At 37.8% G+C, this 23,039-nt stretch overlaps 1 protein-coding gene across 1 annotated transcript; it reads left to right on the top strand.

Moving 5' to 3' along the window:
• Nucleotides 1–21,623: 21,623 nt before the first annotated feature.
• LOC125652897 (uncharacterized) lies at nt 21,624–22,830 on the top strand. The gene has a single exon (XM_056154585.1). It carries the CDS (start codon nt 21,636–21,638, stop codon nt 22,287–22,289), a length of 654 nt encoding a protein of 217 aa, XP_056010560.1. The 5' UTR covers nt 21,624–21,635; the 3' UTR covers nt 22,290–22,830.
• Nucleotides 22,831–23,039: the final 209 nt, after the last annotated feature.

The following is a 23,039-nucleotide window of genomic DNA, read 5'->3' as shown; positions in this document are numbered from 1 at the left end:
CGTACATAAATTTCAGCCGACTTAAATCCTTTGTGACCTTGACCTTTAACCCTTGACCAAAATCAATAGGCTTCTTTGTCTCATCAAGGATGATAATCCATTTAAGTTTAATTGAGATCCTATAATTTGTTAAAAAATTATAGTGCAGAAAACAAAATTTTATTTATAGCCACTGTGACTTTGACCTTGTGACCCCGGAATCGATAGGCTTCTTGTCTTACTTAATCGATCTAAGTTTGACTGAGATCCTATAATTCGTTCAAGAGCTATGGTGCGGAAAACAATTTTTTTTCCAAATTTCAGTCTATTTATAGCCAGTGACCTTGACCTTTGACCTAGTGACCCCAGAATCGATAGACTTCCTCATCTTACTGAGGGTGACAATCCGTCTAAGTTTGAATGAGATCCTATAATTTGCTCAAGAGCTATGGTGCGGAAATGAAATGTTGATGCGTGCCCGCCTGCCCGCCCAAAGGCACTTCATCAGATCATAAGCCGAGTTCGACTTCATCGCAACTCCGCTAAAAATGAAACACTAGTCAAATAATGTTATTTATTGCCAAGGTATTTGGGATATTATACTGTGGATCAAACAGGGGGTGAATGAACCTGACAGTATGGAAAGCATATAGTGGAATCAGACTTGTGATGCTGGAAATCTATAGTGATTAATAAACTATACATGTACAAGATCCATAACTTTTTTTCTTCAGTTTGTGAGGGAGAATCCTCATGTCTCTTTCATCTGTAAACAAACAAACAATGTGTTTTGACCAGAGCAATTTCCAATCCTTTTTGCAGCATAAATTCAACATTGTGGCAACTGGGTTAAACTTTGATAGTGAAGTAATACATGGCAGCACCTTATCCCATGCTCTTAAAATTTCTGTTTGACACACACTCATGACATCCACTCAAACATTACAGAGTGCAGCAAAATCCCATTGTAATAGGGGATTCAAAATGGATAACTGGTACAAAATATGGTACATACTATTCAAAAAGGATAATGAATTTGACATATTGATGTCTTGGAAAAGGAAATTCTGACATCGGGGCTCTAAGCGTTTTCAAACATTGTCATTTGATAAAAAGTGTTCTACATTTTTAAAAATAGAGATTAATATGTCTTTACATACATAGGTGAGAAAGTTTCCATTATTCCTAGCCGAGACATACCATGTATGCGCAAAAAATTCATAAACAAATATCACACTACTCACGTAGAAAATGTGGACCTTACTGTCAGATCATCAAGCGCAGCGAAACACGCCATTTCGAGATTATAGTCGACGAAAGCTCGGTAACAGTAATTGATAAGGTACACTCATTTTGTATCTATTTTGTGACTTTCTTTATTAAAAGGAACAGTTCTCTAATGTGTAACGTGCAATTACTACGTAATTCAATAACTTGAAGCATGAAGCAGTTTCACTTTGCCACCGGATATAAGAAATTTTATTTCGTATTCCGATCCCAATCGAAAGTTGTTGACTGGGAATGACGTGTTTTAATTCAATCTACATGTAACATCAAGCATTTTTTATATCACATTAAAAAAAAAGTTGTAGAGTTATTTCTTGTAAATTTTCTGAGGTTTCGCACCATATTCGATATTTCGCGCCACGGTGTCAATAGGGCTTGTGTGCAGTTGTCGTTCGTTTCCCTATCAATGTTTATAGGTGACGCTGTGCTACAAACGACAATTTTCAACCTTATATTTTATTTTTCTATGTCTATCAGTATCAATTTGATCGAAATCTTGTATTCAAATTGATTTGAATACAATATCATTGCATTTATTTACATGTCAATTATCAAAATTAGATTAATTCAGAAAAGTTACATGGATTATTTAATGGCGGATGTTTATAAAAGTTTATGTTGATTTACCTAGGAGTAAATCAGCTGACACAGAACCCCCGCTGACGACCACTATACAAATCAATACAAATTACTGCGCAGAAAAGTGCGTGATGACCCAGGGAGATTGAACATAGTTCAACTCCCAAAAACGTAAGACATGATTAAAATGCACAAAGTTTAGTTTAGCAAAGGTGGATTTTAAGGGGTCAATGTACTCGTATCACTCCATTCCTTAAAAGCAATGGACCTCGGCCCCTTCGGGGCCTCGGTCCATTACTTTTAAGGAATGGAGCGATACTTGTACATTAACCCTTACATACAATACCTGAACAACAAAAGAAAATCACTGTAAATATGTGACAAATTGTGGAAATACCATTGTTCGTGTGTACAATCGCATTTAGCTTCACGAGAAATCTTTGTGCAGGTTCTCAAAAAAGCATGCACTAGAATTTGTATACAGTGCAGCAAATTTCTTTTTTAAGGAAACGGCAATCTTGTCCTTATACACACTACATAGCAGTATTTTCGGAGAAATAATGTTAATTTCAGCAAAGCACGAGAGTTCGTAGCAATAAAGTTTTCACAGACTCGATATTTTCTTTGTTTAAAGTTCATATATATATATATATATATATATATATGATTGATTGTATCTTGCTTAACATCTCGCTCGAGAATTTTTCACGTCATATATATATATATATATATATATATATATATATATATATATATATATGATATATAAATTAAATAGCCGATGCGAGCGTTCAATGTTTTGTAATCAAAACATCACCCAAGCTTCGAAAAATGACGTACCAAGGTGCGATATAACGACCCCCTAGGTAATTATAAACATATCACTAATCAAAGCCAGTAATTTAATTGGTACTAAATGAAGAATTCAAATATAACCATCTAAAATTTCGCCGCATTTAGATGGGTAAGTACATCAGTCGTTTACTGCAAAAGGAAAGTTAAAACTCAAAAGTAATCGCATATTCCCAGACCCATGAAAAACGTGCAACATGCAGAAATCTGATAAAATCAATTGACAAAGGACGTGAACACAAGTCACGGTATCATAATATCATGGCAGTTTTAAAAATTGCACGATGAAAAATTTTAATTGGCTGTTTCATAATGATTAGATACAGGGTGTAAGATAATTTTAAAAAAAACAAAACAATTTTACGCTTTTAGATAGGTAAACAACGCGGCGAAAAATTGTAAGTGCACATTGCATTGACTAAAACAAAATGAGTCAAAAACCTTTAGTGGTATGTATAATGTGTCCCTTCACATAAATAAAATTTAAAAAGTGCGTATTACATTTGGTTAAATACGAGTGTAAATTAATAACCATAATGCATTATTCCGATTGTAGTTTTTTCTAGAATTCTGGAAGCCCATTAATGTCATTGTAATAGTCAGTATTTACGTTTTTCCGAAGTACGAAAACCCATTTCATCTATATTTCTAAATTTATGTGACTGTATATACATGTATATGAGATTCTGTAAACAATTACTTATGCCCCCTTTCAAAGAACAAAAGGAGGGGGGGTGCTTTGCACTTGTCGGTCAGCAGACCACATGTTCGCTCAATATCTTGGGAACCATTCACTTGATCGTTAGTTATGCGTAGAAGAGGACCCCTATTGATTTTTAGGTCTAAAGGTGAAATGTCAGTCCACTCTGGACGTCATAGGAATATACTCTCCATTCAATATCTTGAGGACCCTTTGCTTGACAAACATCAAACTTGGTACACTGGAACATCCTAAGGAGTAGATGACCCCTTATTATTCTAAAGTCATATGGTTAAAGGTCAAGGGTGAAAATGGACATAGGAATATACTATCCACTCAATATATCGAGAACCCTTTGCTTGACGAACATCAAACTTGGAACACTGGTACATCTTAAGAAGTAGATGACCCCTATTGGTTTTGAGGTCACATGGTTAAAGATCAAGGGTCAAACTGGACATAGTAATATATTGTCTCCTATATTTCAAGAACCAGTAGCTTGACTGACACCAAACTTGGTACACTGGTACATCCTATGGAATAGATTACTCCTATCTATTTTAGGTCACATGGTCAAAGGCCAAGGGTCAGTCCATTTTGGACATAGGAAGATATTGTCCACTCAACATCTTGACTTGCATATATATATTGACTTGCTTATATATATAGACCATCTTATACGTAATCCACCAACATGTTCTTGTTCTTCATATTCTTTCAACTATAGGCCAGCTGGACATGCCATTACTGGTGATGTTGATATAGTTGAAAATGAGGACCTCAAATCACTTATTCTAAAAGGTCCTAAATACAGAGAACCTCGGTCTTTTAATTGGCGACAGAACTTCATCTCTATTATGAATTCTGTCGAAGATTATGTCAGATGATGGACTAAATATGAAAAAGAACTTGATACATTGTCAGAATGGGTTAAAAGCATAAGAGGAATATTAAAATCCCGTATTAGACATATGAAAACAAAAGTACGTACCATCTATCCTTCTGTGTTTAGTAAACCAGAAGTGATAAAAGAATTAGATAGGTTGCATGAGAAATATGTTTTGGTTCCAGCTGACAAAGCTAGTAACAACATTGTCTTTGTTTCTAAGGCTCATTATTATACCCCCTCCCCCCCCCCACCCCCCCGAACGAAGTTTAGGGGGTTATATAGTAATCACTCTATCTGTCCGTCCGTCTGTCTGTCTGCAGATTCGTGTCCGGGCCATAACTTCTTTGTTCTTTGACATAGGCATACCATATTTGGCACACAGGTGGATCACCATGAGACGATGTGTCAAGTACCTTCATGACCTCTATATCACCTTGACCTCAAGGTCAAAACTAAAGGTTTGTTTACAATGGATTCGTGTCCGGGCTATAACTTCTTTGTTCTTTGACATAGGCATACCATATTTGGCACACAGGTGGATCACCATGACACGATGTGTCAAGTACCTTCATGACCTCCATATGACCTTGACCTCAAGGTCAAAATTAAAGGTGTTTTTTTTTACAATGGATTCATGTCCGGGCCATAACTTCTTTGTTCTTTGACATAGGCATACCATATTTGACACATGAGTGTATCAACATGAGATGATGTGTCGGGTACCTTCATGACCTCCATATGACCTTGAACTTTGACCCCAAGCTCAAAATTGATTATAGGGTTTTGACATAGTCATACCATAAGACATGGGTGTATCACCATGAGACTATGTGTCATGTACATTCATGACCTCTTTATGACCTTGACCTTTGATCTCAAGGTCAAAATTATAGGTTTATGCCATGGATTTGTGTTTGGACTTTATCTTCCATTTTCTTCTACAAAGGCAAACCATATTTTTACACTCAGGAAAGAGGTAATTTATACCTATTAACAACACCCTTTGGGAGATTGGGGTAAGCGGGGGTATTTTTAGTGAGCATTGCTCACAGTACCTTTTGTTACAACTGTATTTTCAACGAACGTGGCATTAATTCCACTTTTGGTAATCGTACTTATACTCCAACTGCCCTTTCAAAAGATGAAGTTCTTCAAAACCATGCTTCAGGTTTAGACACATTCAATATCCCAGTCAATGGGTCGAATGAATATGAGTTACCGTACCTATACTGGATTCCTAAACTACATAAAACCCTTACAAACATAGATACATTGCTGGATCCAGTAAGTGCTCTACCAAGCCCCTATCTTTGCTCCTCACGAAAATGTTAACAGCTGTGAAGGAGAAACTTCAAACTTACTGTGCGACTACATATGCCAGAAGTGGTGTTAATCAAATGTGGATTCTAAAAAATTCTAAAGAACTTTTAGTAAACTTGAAATCGCAGAATTTTTCCCAAATCAATAACATTAAAACCTATGACTTTTCAACACTATACACGACCATTCCTCACGATAAATTAAAGAATAGACGTTTTGATATCATAGACAGTTGTTTCTTCAACAAAAATGGAAAACAAATAAACATATCTAGTGATCAGTCGTTCAAAAACTTACTTTGTTAAACACCACTCTGATTCCACGCACAAGTACTCTGAAGTTGAAATAAAAAATATGCTAGAGTTCCTCATTGACAATATCTTCGTGGTCTTTGGTGATCAGGTCTTCCAACAGTCTGTTGGAATTCCCATGGGCACGAATTGTGCTCCTTTGTTAGCTGACCTGTTTCTAAATTCATATGAAGCAGAATTTATTCAAAAACTTCTACGTGAGAAGAAAAAATCTCTCGCTGTGGCCTTCAATTCGACATTTCGATATATCGATGACGTTTTGTCTATTAACAATAATAACTTTCATTCATATGTCGATTTGATATATCCCTGTGAGCTCGAAATAAAGTACACCACAGAGTCGTCCATTTCTGCTTCATACTTAGATATTTTATTGAAAGTAGACATTAACGGAAAACTGACAACTCAACTGTATGACAAACGGGATGATTTCAGCTTCTCCATCGTCAACTTCCCATATTTATGTGGCAATATTCCATTATCACCTGCATATGGTGTTTATATATCTCAACTGATTCGATATGCAAGAGCTTGTTCTGCGTATAGTCAGTTTTTAAATCGAGGTAAGCTACTGACAAACAAGTTGATGGTACAGGGGTTTCAACAGTCTCGATTGAAGTCAGTATTTCGTAAATTCTATGGTCGTTATAACGATCTAGTTCGTCAATACAACCTATCATTGGGTCAAATGCTGCCTGACGTGTTTCATACCGATTGTTAAGCCGTTCTTGGCACACTAATTTTGACTGCGGATAACTCCGTTTACCTGATCAGGATATAGGGCTCACGGCGGGTGTGGCCGGTCAACAGGGGATGCTTACTCCTCCTAGGCACCTGATCCCACCTCTGGTTTGTCCAGGGGTCCGTGTTTGCCCAGCTATCTATTTTGTGTTGCTTATAGGAGTTATGAGATTGATCACTGTTCGTTATCTTCACCTTGCATACTAAGGACATCATGATTCTGATCTAAAGAAATCGAGGACTAGGTGATATTTACATACTTTATTACATCATAACCATGCATTGCTTGCGAAAAAACCACACTTGGGACACATATAAATGTAATTAGTGACTAAAATATTTCGTTCAATTATACTATTTTTAAGTCATTACACTTAATTCTTAGAAAAATTCCTTAACTGGCAATTGATTGCAATCAAAAATTGTAAAATTTCTATTTATTCCTTATATATGAAAGGAGTTATGAGATTGATCACTGTTCGTTATCTTCACCTTGCATGGCACCGTCAACTGAGGACCGCAATTTGCTGCGCGCCCTCTGTAATCAGGGGGAAATAACTCGCATAACGTTATGAAAAATGTAGGCCATTAAGATTCGAAATTTAATTTAATTGCTCATTTACAAACATGTAGACTTGACATTTGTTTTACTTGTGACGTGTCAGATGCGATGTTGTAAGATGTAAAACTTATACGGTAGCAAATGTGATGCACCAGATGTGCATTTCGACAAATAATGTCTCTTCAGTGATGCTCAACCAAATTGTTTGAAATCCGAAATAACAATGAAGTTTTAGAGCTAAATATAGCCAAAAACAGCGTGCCAAAAAAGTGGAGTCAAATTCGTCTAAGGATAAGAGCTATGCATGAGGGAGATAATCCTTAATTTTGAAATGAATTTCTAAATTTTATAACAACAATTAAATATACATCCTACAAATATGTAAATACCAAACAGAAGTACGGAAGGGATGATCGCGTATAACTTAAGAAACAATGACCCATTTTTATGAAGAGAAATGTAAGATAAGAAAACAAGTAAATTCAGGTGACCTACATGTATTGCAATTGGTTGTTGTGCGTCGTGCGTTAACAATTGAATATTTTCAACTTCTTCTTAATAACTACCAATCCAATTCTTTACAAATTTGGTAGGAAGCATCATTGGGACAAGGGGGACATAAATTGTAAATTTCAGGACTCCAGCACCCCTGGGGCCCTAGGGGCGGGGCAAAAACTGCCCAAAATTGACCAATTTTCAAAAATCTTCTCAAGAACCACACACATGTTAAAAAAAAAACTAAATACATAGTGATGTAGAACAGGATGGCTTCTACCAAATTGTAAATTCCATGATCCCCGGGGTAGGGGTTCTGACCCCAGGTCGGGGCCAAACTTGCTATATAGTGTTTATGTGTAAAACACTTAAATGACATCTTCTTCAGTGCTATTGATACTAAATTGAAAATAAATAGATATTTAGAAAGAACAGGTAGTCCTTTACCAAAATTGTAAATTTGATTTTCCCCAGAGTAAGGGTTTTGACCCCAGGGTGGGGCCAAACTTAGTATATAGTATTAATGTGTAAGTTTGCTGATACTGTATGAAATTTAAATGCATACTTAGGAATAGCAGAAAAGGATGTACAAAATTGGTGAATTTCACAACCCAGGGTTATGACTTGAGGATGAGTCCAAATTAGTCATATATTTTGATGTTTTAATGTTAATACACCTATTATTTAAAGCTGCACTTTTGAGGGCAGTTAAGTTTTAAGAACACATCTTGTTTTATACGGTTGATGAACATTAGAATTTAGCTTAGATATTGAGAACAGGAAATTTTTTCTAGATTTCATAGCACATGGGAGTAGTGATACTTTTTGACTAGTATTCAGGTGACCGATAAGGCCTGTGGGCCTCTTGTTGAGAAACACAACTTGCACCTCCCGAGTTACACATACACATAACTGAAACTGAGAAATTGACACGGTTGCATGTTTGGATTAACAAGTTTACATGCTTGGATTTTAAACACGATTACCCTCCATACTTTATTTTTGCCAATTCATCCGTCTTTAAAGTCATATCTGAAAGACCCGTGACTTTCATCACATCTAATCCCGGACGGTTGGCAATGGAGCAGTAGTCATTACCTATGTTAAACGTCTTTTAAAAGCTGAACGCGATGTCGAGATCGAGAATCATACTCGGGTCTCCAAGTCACGAAGCGATGCCCCAGCCACTAAGCTACCGAGTAGGTTAAGTTCTATGAAGAGCTTGGGTCAACATATTCCAAATATAGATAGTTTTCTTATGACGTCACTTTACCAAAAGTTATTTCCTTGATATTAATATTTGAACTTGCAAAACAAGAATATTTCGTACACAATTATTAAGACATGAGCATTTTGAATTAGTGGAAGTTTTCTAGGTTCGTATAAATTCGGCTGCTCTGTCTGAGCATAAGAAAAAAAATGGACGCCGATCAGGTCGGACGTTGGAAAGCGATCTCGTACCTGTGGTAGAAAAAAGAGTGTTTATTGAATTATTTGATCCACACAGAGTGCATGGAAAGGTTAGAAGAGGTTTTATTATGAATGTGTGATAGTGAATAACCGAAAATATATTTTGAAAAGTGTTTACTTTGAGGAATAACTTATAACAATGCCGGGCAGTATGGAGAAGACACCTGTGAATGTGAGTATGAGATCTACTCAGACTGTGCCGTTATACGGCTTGTGTTTATATATTTATGAACTTTGTGTTTTCCGTTTTGTCAGAACGTTATGATCATTTCCGTTTAAATCCGTTCACGAACTTTCTGTGTACTGGTAACTTCAGTGTGTCTCGCGCGTTCCACGAATCAAATTGAAGCATCAAATCGTTTATTACACCTACTTTACATCATCATATCTTGATATAGAGGCATAATAGAGTAAGTTAACTCACGAATTATCATGTATTGTATCTACTATTTAAATCTAAGACTGCCAAATTATCTATTTTTTTATCATATCAAGGTAGAATTTATTGTCAACTTGTGTTATCGTGTTAATACGTTTTGTGATATGTATTCAGTGGGGGTTTTGGGGTGGGTTTTTTTTGTTGGTTTTTTTTTTGGTCTTATTTGTAGCGTTTACCACTTTCGGTCAATAAAATAAACTGTATAAACACTGGCTGAGGCTTTACAGTAAACAGCTATTCCAACGACATCATGTCGGAAGGGAAAGTAGAAGCGGACATAAGGCCCCACAAAACACCACCGAGGACGCATTCAAAACAGAAACAGATCCTACTCCGACATATGAAACAGACAGCAAACAACAAGAAACAAGCGAGAAGCGTATCAGAACGTTGATAGAAAAAGGTAAAGAACTTTTTGAAAGTGAAGTCATGAAATGTACCTCGAGAATTTAATCAATATGGAGTGATATAGAAAACATTTCCGATGAGATTGAAAACATTGATCACAATACAAAAGCATTACGTGTTCTTAGTTTTACTCTTGATGATCTCGGGAAAAGATATGAGAACGTGTCATTCCTTGAATACCTTACACGGACAAACACTGTCGAAAGTCTGCAGGAGTTGGACTCCCACAGAACTTCCTTTCAAAAAGGAAAACAGATCATTCAAGAATTAAAGAAAAGAATTCGCGATTCTCGTATGAATGCAACAGAAATCTGGTTCATCATCATCGTCCAATGTAAGTTCAGTTTTATTTAAGAAACGACTGGAAGCAGATGCACAGCGGACTAATCTTTTATTCGCGATTCTCGTATGAATGCAACAGAAATCTGGTTCATCATCATCGTCCAATGTAAGTTCAGTTTTATTTAAGAAACGACTGGAAGCAGATGCACAGCGGACTAATCTTCTATTCAAGGACAGAGATGTTGTCATCATGAAACAGAAAGCTTCTCGTGTTTTCAAAGAGCAAAATTATTTGCATTTTGTCTTTCTTATGCTTCTAGTAATTTAGTTTCGTTATTTTTAGTTTATTTATTTAGGAATAGGCACATATACAATATAAATACAAGACAATATCACAGAGGAACACATAGTTAAAACAAAAGTTGTTGTTAAATACATAAGATAAAAAGGTAGATTTTAACAGCTATTTGACTTTAAGAGCACAGTGAGTAAATTAATGTATATGCCTATGCCAAGGATAACCCATGAAAGCCATATGGCTTATTTCCAATGGGGTCCTTCTGATCTTATAATATCAAATACACAATATATTATCACTATTAGCATAATAAAACAATGCAAACAAAAAATATATTGAAAGACATCGATTTGAAACACATAAGAATACATTAAATATCTTACATTTGAACAGTGCTGAGTATTGAAAATTGTTGGAATAAATAACAACTGTAATAACAATGTATGAACAAGACAATGTGGATCAATAATACAAGAAGTCACTATCTGCCATTTTCTTCATTTTATTGAGTAAATGTTTTTTAACTGCAGATTTGAATGAAAATCTATTGTTATACATTTTAATTTTAATATTCATTCGCCGAAATATTGCGATAATTAACCACAATACGGGCTTGAATCTAATACCTCATTTCAAAAAGTCAAGATAATTAGTTGGTTAGTCACGTGGTACGGTGACGTCATATGCGACCTTCGTTGATCAACTTATTGTAAGAGTAGGGTTAGATATTTTTAAAACTTGGGTTTTAGGGGCCTAATTTATTCACCATGGACAACATTTATTTTGATGTTGACAAATTTCCCGAGTCTTATATGTTTTAGCCCCAGTTCATACAAATAGCGAATCGAATGTAGCGAGGAAAGCGAGGAAATAATATTTACATGGGGTCGTTGTCTAAACACCACTTGGTAATATTATTCCTTTAGATACATGTATCTGTATTTAGCGCTGTTTGTTTTTTAAAATAAAAATACGAGGGCTGTTCGATATGTAATGTGTATTGTACGATATCTCAAAAGCATTCGATCAAATAGTGAAATGAACATTACATCCCTTCAAAGTATTCTCCACGGTTTGAAATACATAATTTCAATCTCTGAATCCATTTCTGAAGTGCATCACGGTAGGCTGATTTAGGTAGACCTCTGCGGCACTGACTGATGGCTGAGCCAAGGGCTTGTCGGGACTTGTAACGACGACCAGATAAGAACTTTTTAAATTTGGAAAAAGGAAAAAGTCGCATGTGACTAGATCTGGAGAGTATGATGGGTGTGGCAAGACGGTAACCTTCTCCGACTTCAAAAATTGCTTCACAAGCTCAGATGTATGTGATAGAGCATTATCATGAAGTAGACGAACATGCCTAAATCCTGACACAGGGCGTCGTTTATGATAATATTTCTTGAGCTTTTTAAGTATAACATCTCGTTAATACCGACCTGTAACACTTCGCCACCGGAATTTGTACGGCTATACCATCACATGAGAAGAATATGCAATAAAGAACATTCTTTGTGCTTATGGGTTTTTTTGGCAACTACAGGTAGACCATGGGCTAGTAAAGGTAATAGGGGACCCCCTAGGGATTTTTTCAAACAAGTATTTTTTGAAAGTACATAGTCCCTAGATTATAAATCAGGTTGTTTGACATTTCTACGTGGGGCGTTTACGAGTTTTGGGGCAAAAAACATGAAATTTGTAAAAATGATAGCCAAAAACTGGAAAAACTCTTCAGATCCGATATAGATGTCATTGACATTTGCAAACAAGTATTTTTTGAACGATTATAACCCTTTGTTTATATATAAAGTTGTTTGACATGAATATGTGAGGACATTTACGAGTTTGGGGGCTAAAACATGATTTTTTTTCTTTAAAAATCGACGAAAAATATAAAAATCCTTCAGATCCTATACAGATGACATGGACAATTGAAAACAATTATTTTCTAAAAGTCTGTAACCCTTTAACTATAAATCAGATTGTCAACATTAAGACCTTTTAGATTTTGGGGGCAAAAACCAAAAATTTGTAAAAATAATAGCTGAAAACTGGGGGAAAAAACTCTTCACATTCGATATAGATGTCATTGACATTTACAAACAAGTATTATGTAAACTTATGTAACCCTTTGATTGACAAGATGTTTGACATAAATAATTGGGGACGTTTACGACTTCTGGGGCTAAAACATTTTTTTCTTTAAAAATCGCCGGAAAATGGAAAAGTTCTTCAGATCATTTATAGATAATATGGATCTTTGAAAACAATTATTTTTTGAAAGTATGTAACCCTTGAATTGTGAAAAAGATTGTTTGACACTAATGCAAGGGGACCTTTTCAAGTTTTGGGGCAAACTCATGAAATTTGTAATTAAAGTACTGTTTAAAAGTGGAAAAACTTCGAGAATCTTACAAACACAATATGGACATTTGCAAAAATGTATTTTGCATTATAGAACTTAACCCCTTGTTTATATATCAAGTTGTTTGACATTAAGGCGAGGTATATGAATTACTGAGTTATTAGTAAGAGATGTTCTTGCATGCAATATTAATCCAGAATTTGTAATCGCATTGCAAATAGTAGTTTCAAACTCTTGAGTATGTGAGTAACTTCTACAACCGGCCGCGACAAACCTAAGTTGTTAAAACAGGTAGTGACAGTTCCATCGCCAAACGCTCGGCATCAGGTGTGAATGTCACGAGACCTTAAAAACGGATGTCCCGTGTCTTGGTGACGTCTCCATATGAGTGAAAAATTCTCGAGAGGGACGTTAAGCAAGATACAATCAATCAATTTACAGTGACATAACATGTTTGATAGTGTAATTAACTTAGTACTTCTCGTTAGATGGTGCATAGTCATTTTAAACATGAGGTGCTTAGGTAATATCCATTTGCCATCCATAGCTGAGACACATATGTCCTGAGAGTACGATTTGGGAAACCTTTTTGCCATTGAAAATAAGATGGGTTGTCTGATACGACTTTAGAGAGACATGCAATGAGATATTATATACACATGTATTCAGAGATGATGGAGAGGTGGCCATGGTAAATTATTGCATGGCAATTTTGTGGCAGTCAGAAATCTGCCTTTTGATTATCATAGCAGATTCTTTGACTTGAAAGGGCTAACGCAAATGCAGACTCAATTCAGTAGCAACACAGATTATATAAGTTCGCCTTTGGAGTTTTCCGAAATTCAATTTTGCTACCAAATTTTCTTTGTGTTTTCTATTTAGGTTTCAAGTTTTGTAATCACTGTTATATGAATCGGGATAAATGACAAGTATCTCTCTCTGAGCTTTGTCATACTTTCAACCACATAATTCTACACGATATTTATCTCCATATATTCGGATAAAGTCAAATGTCTTTCCATGTTGCTCAAGAATTATATCAATTTTAGGTTCTGACTTGTTTAGATCATCGGACTTAGTGTATGTTTTTCTACAGTTGGATAAAACATTTCCCCCTTTAGCAACCAAATCAATATACTGAACTTTACTTTTAGTTGTCCCGTGGGTATCTGGATTAGAAGGGATAGGTCCTCAGTACCTTTTGCTTTTCGTAAGAGGCGAATAATGGAGCAAGGAAACCATTGTCCCGTGGGAATCCATGTTAAAATAGGTCCTCAGTGCAACTTTGCTTATCGTAATAGGTGACTAATTGGGGTGCTCCTTTGGATGAGATCGCAAAAACCGAGATCTCGTTTCACAGCAGGTGTGGCATGATAAAGACCCCTCCCTGCTCAATGGCCGTAAGCGCCGAGCATATAGGACTAAATTTTGCAGCCCTTCATCGGCAATGGTGACGCTTCCATATGAGTGAAAAATTGTCGAGCAGTACGTTAAACAATATACAATCAACCAACTAATTTATTGTGTTATAGTCACTTTTATTGTATGCAGAGTTTTTTTAAATGGCTTCTACTGTTTTTGTCACACACTTAACAAGTTTTTATTTTTTCCTTGTACTTGAATTTCTTCATTACAGAACAGACATTTATGGGCGGGGAAAAGTGTCGATAGTGAACACAGGTTGAGTGAACGTCTCTTAGTCTTACATTTCACTTGACTCAGCACAATTCGTCAATGCTCAAGATTTACTTCTAGTAACTAATTAATATTTGTAAATTATTATAACACCAGCGATAGAAACAATGCAAGGCAGCATTTAAAGCTAGTAAACAATCTATGCCTTTATTATTCTTGGGACTCTGTCTTATGTGACATCTTTATAAGTAAGCTGAAAATTGAAAAGGTGTTCAATATTACATGTGACAATATATTTATCTATTTTACAATTGTAGATTAATATAATTCATTAATCTAAATTATTCATAAATTAGTTTATTGTTTGTAATATGTCATATTCTCAATAGTCGAGCCATTATTTATCAGGGTTTCCCCCATTTTTGCATTGTATACTCAAACGTAATCCATGTGCTTTCTTTTTCTTGATTATACACATTTTTATGGGCTTCCATACATTACATATATTGTGTGAGACATGGAAATGTGGACAACGATTTTTATGTTGAAAGTTATATTTACTAACTCAAGATTGTATATATATCATATAAAGATAGGGTCTATGGATTATAGTATCTAGGAATGAACCGTTTTTCATACTGTTTATTTAGTATTGAACTAGTATGTTAATAGGTACATGTTAATTTGGGAATTGTTAATTCGAGTCGTCAATGCCACCCCCTGCAGGTACATATATATACATTGTAATACCGTAATATACGCATTCGTGGCCTATGCAATTAAACTCTGAATTATTTTAAAATAATTCTTATATATGAAGCACTGAAATTGCATTTAATTATTATTTACAAGTTCATTTTATAAGAATGTTGACAGTCTATCTTCTATTTACGTTGTCGTTTGACAAAACACACAAACTGATGACGTCATATAAAGAGCATGGAGGTGCCATTTAGGGCCTAATGTATTTTCAGAGCTAATTATAACACAAACTTAAATTTTCTTGCATCAAATGTGAATATAAATATATAGATCTGAAACAGACAGTGAATTATCTCCCTTTGACTGTATAATCAAAAATAATTGTAAATATTGTAATTAATGTGTCTGTTGATTAAAAAGAGTTAACAAGAATTAATATCATAAAAGAATAAAACAAACAAAAATAGTTATGCATATGTAGATAGTCAGGTAGACTTTTTAAACCCCCTAATTAGATTGTGGTATGTAGAGTCTTGTAGCCTGTTAATATGTGAATGCTGGAACACATATATAGTGAGCAGCCACTTGGATCCAGGGTTCGTTCGTTGTCTAATTGATAGAAGTAGCCGATAGTTATTGACAGTATCACATTGGTGCTCTTGTGAGTAAGTGATTCATAGCTATAGTTAAAACGTATCTCATTTCCAGTGTTAGAATCATTAGCACTGTGGGTTTTTGATATGCAACTGGCATAATACGGCAAGTGGCTATATATCAAGTGGCATTACAACTGGCTGATGCAAGTGGCAATACGGCAAGTGTCATATGCAACTGGCCCATGCAAGTGGCTATAGACAGTTGGCATATGCAAGTGGTTAGGCCAGTGACTTACAAGACAAGTTGTTTAAATTAAAGACCAGTTGAATAACCAGGGGTTCAGGACACCAGACAGGTGTATAGAATATATGTATATTTTGTAAATTGTTTAACTTGTTGTATTTCGTTAAGCACCAGACAGGTGTCAATAATATATGTATATATTGCAACTAGTTGTACTCCAGATAGGGCTTATCATTGTTCAATAAAACTCGGGTGAACCGGGCACGAGCCTAGACACACGGTAGACGCCCGGCACGTTACAAGATTTTGGTGGCAGCGTCGGGATTTTATTGGACATGATGAGTGACCGAGACAAGAAGTACGTAGATGCCAGTCTGAAGGAAACATTAGATAAGATGGAGAGCAAGTTGAAGAAGTACCGCATTGACCAGTCTACCCCAACCAGTGGTCATTATGGTAAAGTGCCCTCACCAGACAGTGGACATGCCACACGTCCTTCAGATTACACTTTTGACTATGACGAGGGTGTCACCATAACAGGCCACCGTGACCCATTGCATACTGACAGAGAACAAAGTCGTCAACATGACCGCGATAACAGAACCACTGAAATGTTCTCGTCACATGGCGGAGCAAGGCAAAAGGTTAGATTTGCCAGTAATCACAAAGAGGGTGAATATCACGGCTTGCCTTTAGATTATTTGTCGTCTAGTTCAATAGTTCATCAGCATCCTGTTGAAATTGATGCAAGGAGAGCACCCTTTGAGACAAGTAGAGAAGAAAGAAACAACAAGGTGACTATCAAACCAGCTACATATGACGGGTCTAGTTCATGGCTTGACTATAAGTGTCATTTTGAAGCTTGCGCAAGTGTCAATGGCTGGAATGAAGAGACAAAGGGCTTGTTTTTGGCTCTATCCCTGCGAGGCCAAGCTCAATCAGTACTAGGTGACTTGCCTACTGACAGAGGGCAACACTACCAGACGCTTGTAAGGTCCTTACAGGAAAGGTTTTCACCTCCTAACCAGACTGACCTATACAGAGTACAGCTTAAGGAGCGAAGACAGAGACCTTTGGAAACACTATCAGAGTTAGGCCAGGCCATAAGACGGTTGACTAACTTGGCCTACCCAACAGCACCTGGAGAAGTTCGTGAGACCTTAGCTAAGGATCAGTTTATTGACGCGTTAATCGATTCAGACATACGCATTCGTATCAAGCAGTCCAGACCTGCCAATTTGAACGAAGCCATTAGTCTTGCAGTGGAACTTGAGGCTTACAACAGAGTTGAAAAGCGCGACAGAGAGCTCAGAGGACATTTGCGAACAGCCACAGCTGAAGAGCTACACACGACAACTGACACAAGTAATGACCACAAACTAGAATCGTGGATGAAATCAATAGAGGAAGGCATGAAATGTATTACAGAGGAGCTGAAGCAGCTAAAAACATCCAGACAGAGGGTGACTAGTGACAGATGGTATAAGGACAAAAGAGGTAGCAACAGACAGGAGAAAGTGTGCTTTGAATGCAGCAAGCCAGGTCATATCAAACGATATTGCCCTCTGCTAAACAACAGGCAGAACGAGGAAAGACCAACTGGTAAAAACAGTGCAAACAAGTTTAGTAGGGATCAGAACTCTACAACCGGGCCAAGTGTGTCGGTTGGACTTGGATCATCAGTCGAGGAATGTGGATTGTATGTTGATGTAAAGATCCAAGGAGAATCAGCAAGATTTCTGGTAGACACAGGAGCTACTGTTACTCTAGTGTCAGAAGGCTTATACAAGAGGTTACCAATGTCTGTAAGACCTAACTTACATGGGGTAACACAGACCATAATGACAGCCAATAGTACTGCACTGACGGTACATGGAAAGGCTGAGTTTAACGTTTGCATTGACCAGATGACATGTTACAGTGAGGCAATTGTTGCAAAACTGAAGATAGATGGTATATTGGGCCTCGATTTTATGAAGGCACACCACTGTACGGTTGATGTTAACAATGAGGTACTTGTTGTTAATGGATGGGAGAAAAGACTCTCCATAGAAGGCTTCCTTGGATGCTACCGAATCACAGCTGTCAAAACAGTAAGCATACCGCCAAGAAGCGAAATAATTGTACCTGGCAAGGTGTGCGTGCCAGAAGGTTCTACCTTACCCTTGTATGAAAGTATTGTTGAACCAATGTACAGTAAAAGTAGAGACGAATGTGCACTGACAGCAAGAACAGTTGTTAGCCCTAGAGAAACTGTTCCAGTAAGATTGATGAATACAGAGGAAGATGCCAAAGTTGTGCATTCAGGAACTGTCATAGGACAACTGTCAGAGATTGATCATGTAGAAGCCTCATCGCCAGAGGAACAGCCTCCGTGCTCAAATGAGCTTCGGGCAGATTTAGCTGAACTGTTGCAGAAGACTGAGAAAAACCTAACATTGGTGCAGAAAGAAAAGGCAAGAGATTTCCTCTTGAAGTATGCATCTTTGTTTGCCGAGAGCAACTTGGACTTAGGCCGAAGAGGTGTTGTCAAGCACCGCATTGATACAGGGGACAATCGACCAATCAAGCAGCAGCCAAGAAGGGTACCAGCACATCTAACGGAAGAAGTTGACAAAAACATAGATGAAATGTTGGAAAAAGGCGTCATCAAACCCTCAAACAGCCCATGGTCGTCGCCAATAGTCATGGTTAAAAAGAAGGACGGCTCATACCGCTTCTGTGTAGACTATAGGCATCTCAATAGCTGCACTATACAGGATGCATATCCTCTTCCGAGGATTGATGAGTCACTTGACCAGTTGTCGGGATCTGCATGGTTTTCAACGCTAGACCTTTGCTCAGGCTACTGGCAAGTAGAGATGGACTCTAACGACAAACCAAAGACAGCCTTTGCAACAAGGCGCGGCTTATTTGAATTCAACGTCATGCCGTTTGGATTAAGTTGCGCCCCAGCCACTTTCGAACGCCTGATGGAAAGTGTCCTTGCTGGATTGCAATGGGACATATGTCTTGTGTACTTGGATGACATTATTGTCACTGGCAAGTCATTTGATCAAATGTTAGAAAACTTAAAGAGAGTGTTTGAGCGGTTGAAGAATGCAAACTTGAAGCTGAAGGCCAAAAAGTGTTGCCTGTTTGCAAAGCAAGTTGTCTATCTGGGGCATGTTGTGTCTGAGAAAGGATTAGCTACAGATCCAAGCAAAATAGCAGCGGTAAAGGAGTGTCCAGAACCCTCCAATGTGACTGAACTAAGGTCATTTCTTGGTTTGTGCGGATACTATCGTAGATTTATCAAAGACTTTTCTGCAGTAGCAAAATGTCTACATCGTCTTACTGAAAAGGGAAAGCCATTTGCTTGGACTTCAGAATGTCAAGAGGCATTTGAACGGTTGAAAGGCCACTTGATTAACTCCCCAATACTTGCCCATCCAGATTTTACATTACCGTTTATACTGGACACAGACGCAAGTGACCAAGCAATTGGAGCTGTATTGTCGCAGAATGTTGGTGGCAAAGAATCTGCCATTGCCTATGCTAGTAGGACGTTAACCAAATGTGAACGTAGGTACTGTGTTACCCGGAAAGAGCTTTTGGCGGTGGTCCATTTTGTAAAATATTTCAAGCACTACTTATATGGAAAAGAGTTTTTGATTCGCAGTGACCACGGTTCACTCAGGTGGTTGTTTAAGTTTAAAAACCCTGAGGGCCAGCTAGCCAGATGGTTAGAAACCCTGAGTGCCTATAAGTTTCAAATACAACATAGGCCAGGCACGCAGCATAGAAATGCAGATGCGTTAAGCCGTATACCATGTAGACAATGTGGGTTTGACCCTGTGTTGGAAAGCCAGGGGCCGGAAAGAGATGCACAAGACAAACACAAGGTGGATTCAGTGACCTCTGTCAATGTGAACAAATTAGGAACTGAGAAAGACGACCTGTGTCTCAAGATAAAAGATGTACAAAATGATGATCATGACTTAAGACAAGTAAAAGGTTGGCTGGATAGCAAACAGAGACCTGCATATGATGACATTAGTGGGCTTGGGTATGTAATAAGGTCTCTTTGGTCACAATGGGATAGTCTTGTTATAGATGATGGTATCTTATATCGAAAGTTTGATCTTGGTACCGGTAAATCCTCCCAGCTACAGGCAGTTGTGCCGTGTAGTGAACGCCGAACAGTGTTACAGTATTGTCATGATGTTGAAACGGCAGGACATTTGGGGGTAACTAAGACTTTGGCACGCATTCGACAGAAATACTACTGGCCAGGTCTGCAGGCTGACACAAGAACTTATATTGCTGGTTGTGAAAAATGTGCCAAAAGGAAAGGTCCGCAGATGAAGAAGAGGGCGCCTATGAAATTGGTCAAGAGTGGCATAACAATGGACAGGATTGCAACTGACATCCTTGGGGAACTTCCAATGACAGAAAAGGGCAACCGGTATATTTTGGTGGTTTCTGACTACTTCACCAAGTGGACAGAAAGTTTCCCTATGCCCAACATGGAAGCTGCAACAGTAGCCAGGATAATTGTTGAAGAAGTTGTTGCCAGATTTGGCGTCCCCTCTAGTATCCACTCTGACCAAGGACGCCAATACGAGAGTGAACTCTTCACTGAGATGTGTCGTGGCTTGCATATAAAGAAAACACGCACCACGCCCTACCACCCTCAGAGTGACGGGATGGTAGAACGTTTTAATAAGACTCTGGTCACGATGTTAAGTGCCTATGTCAACGAGCATCACTCAGACTGGGACAACTACTTGCCCTATGTTATGATGGCGTATAGAGCATCAGTTCACGAAACCACAGGGTTTACTCCAAATTATATGATGCTTGGCAGAGAGGTCTCGACCCCACTCGATCTAATGTATGAAATGCCGCAGTCTGTCAAGTTCATTCCACATAACAAGTGGGCTTGGCAATTGAAAGAGACACTGGAAGAAGCTCATCGGTTTGTTCGAGAGAACATAAATACAGCCATGTTGAGACAAAAGCGATATCATGATCAGAAGCTCTCATGGCAAGTGTTTAAGCCAGGAGATTACGTATATGTCTACTTTCCTCTGCGGAAAGTGGGACGTTCACCAAAGTTCACGAGTTACTGGCAAGGCCCTTACAAAATTATCAGCAAGTTAACAGATCTAACCTACAAGGTTAACTGTGGACTTCGGGGCAAACCCCAAGTTGTACATGTTGACAGGTTAAGACTAAAGCACAAACAGGTCTTAAGGGGCGAATTAGTGAACAGTAAGGAGGTCCAGGTTGACGCAGACCCCTCTGATAAATTGGTATTAAATGGTGATATTTTGGGTAGTGAGGAAGCTGAGATACAGCAAGTTGACAATGACATTGTGTTAAGTGAAACTGACACTTGTACAAGCAGTACAAGAATTAGAAGACAGCCTAAATGGTTGAGTGATTTTGTTCAGTGGTAAACAGTGTGTAACACAATTTCTTTCTCTTTGTAGGGAAATGGCGAAAACCAAAACAACTGGTGGTGAGCCACTGACGAAGTGTCCATTTTGTACGTTCAAGACGGGACTTCATTCTGAGTGGAAGGACCACATGGCGGAATGTTATGAGAAAAGATACTTTTGTAAAAAATGCGACTATTCAACAGACAAGAAAGTGAACTACTTGCGACACCTGAAGAGGAACCACGCAGAGCAGCCTGATGGGAACCAGAGCAGTGCCCAGCAAACTGGTAGATGCTCAGACAGTTGTGGGACAAGTTCATCTAAAGAACCCAATGAACCAGAATCATCGGACGAAGAGGAGTGGTTGTCACAGGAACCTGACATAGCCATTGAAGAGGAGCCAGAAAGTACTGAAAGCAAAAACGCCGATGAATGTTCATCTGCTCAACGCCCTCAGGATCAAGACGATCGACTGGTAGTGGATGCAACCACAAGAAAACGAACACAGCCACTGCCTGTTTATACTCCCAGCAGGACAAAGACCCCAAGGCTTGAGAATGTGATAGGTGATGTTGCAGTTCCAGTTCAGACTGTAGATAAGGGTGTTCAAACCGACCCTGTGTTGTACACTAAATCAATTAAGACGACAACTATTGTAAAGGAACATGGTCGCAAGATTGTGACAGTGAAAAGAGAGAAGATGTTGTGACTGTAAATACTCTTTTTCATGGTGTTGATTTGTTTGAGCATGTAGTTGTAGTGTAACTTAGATCATGCGGGACGCATGTTCTTAAGGGGAGGGAAGTGAAACAGACAGTGAATTATCTCCCTTTGACTGTATAATCAAAAATAATTGTAAATATTGTAATTAATGTGTCTGTTGATTAAAAAGAGTTAACAAGAATTAATATCATAAAAGAATAAAACAAACAAAAATAGTTATGCATATGTAGATAGTCAGGTAGACTTTTTAAACCCCCTAATTAGATTGTGGTATGTAGAGTCTTGTAGCCTGTTAATATGTGAATGCTGGAACACATATATAGTGAGCAGCCACTTGGATCCAGGGTTCGTTCGTTGTCTAATTGATAGAAGTAGCCGATAGTTATTGACAGTATCACATTGGTGCTCTTGTGAGTAAGTGATTCATAGCTATAGTTAAAACGTATCTCATTTCCAGTGTTAGAATCATTAGCACTGTGGGTTTTTGATATGCAACTGGCATAATACGGCAAGTGGCTATATATCAAGTGGCATTACAACTGGCTGATGCAAGTGGCAATACGGCAAGTGTCATATGCAACTGGCCCATGCAAGTGGCTATAGACAGTTGGCATATGCAAGTGGTTAGGCCAGTGACTTACAAGACAAGTTGTTTAAATTAAAGACCAGTTGAATAACCAGGGGTTCAGGACACCAGACAGGTGTATAAAATATATGTATATTTTGTAAATTGTTT

The sequence above is a fragment of the Ostrea edulis genome, chromosome 1, assembly GCF_947568905.1.
Source record: "Ostrea edulis chromosome 1, xbOstEdul1.1, whole genome shotgun sequence".
Lineage (NCBI taxonomy): Eukaryota > Metazoa > Mollusca > Bivalvia > Ostreida > Ostreidae > Ostrea > Ostrea edulis.
The sequence above is the reverse complement of the archived record's forward strand: the minus strand, read 5'-3'. Positions and strand labels throughout refer to the sequence as shown.

Coding starts and splice junctions, on each gene's coding strand:
- LOC125652897 (XM_056154585.1), top strand. CDS start 21,636: ATGGCGAAAACCAAAACAACTGGTGGTGAGCCACTGACGAAGTGTCCA.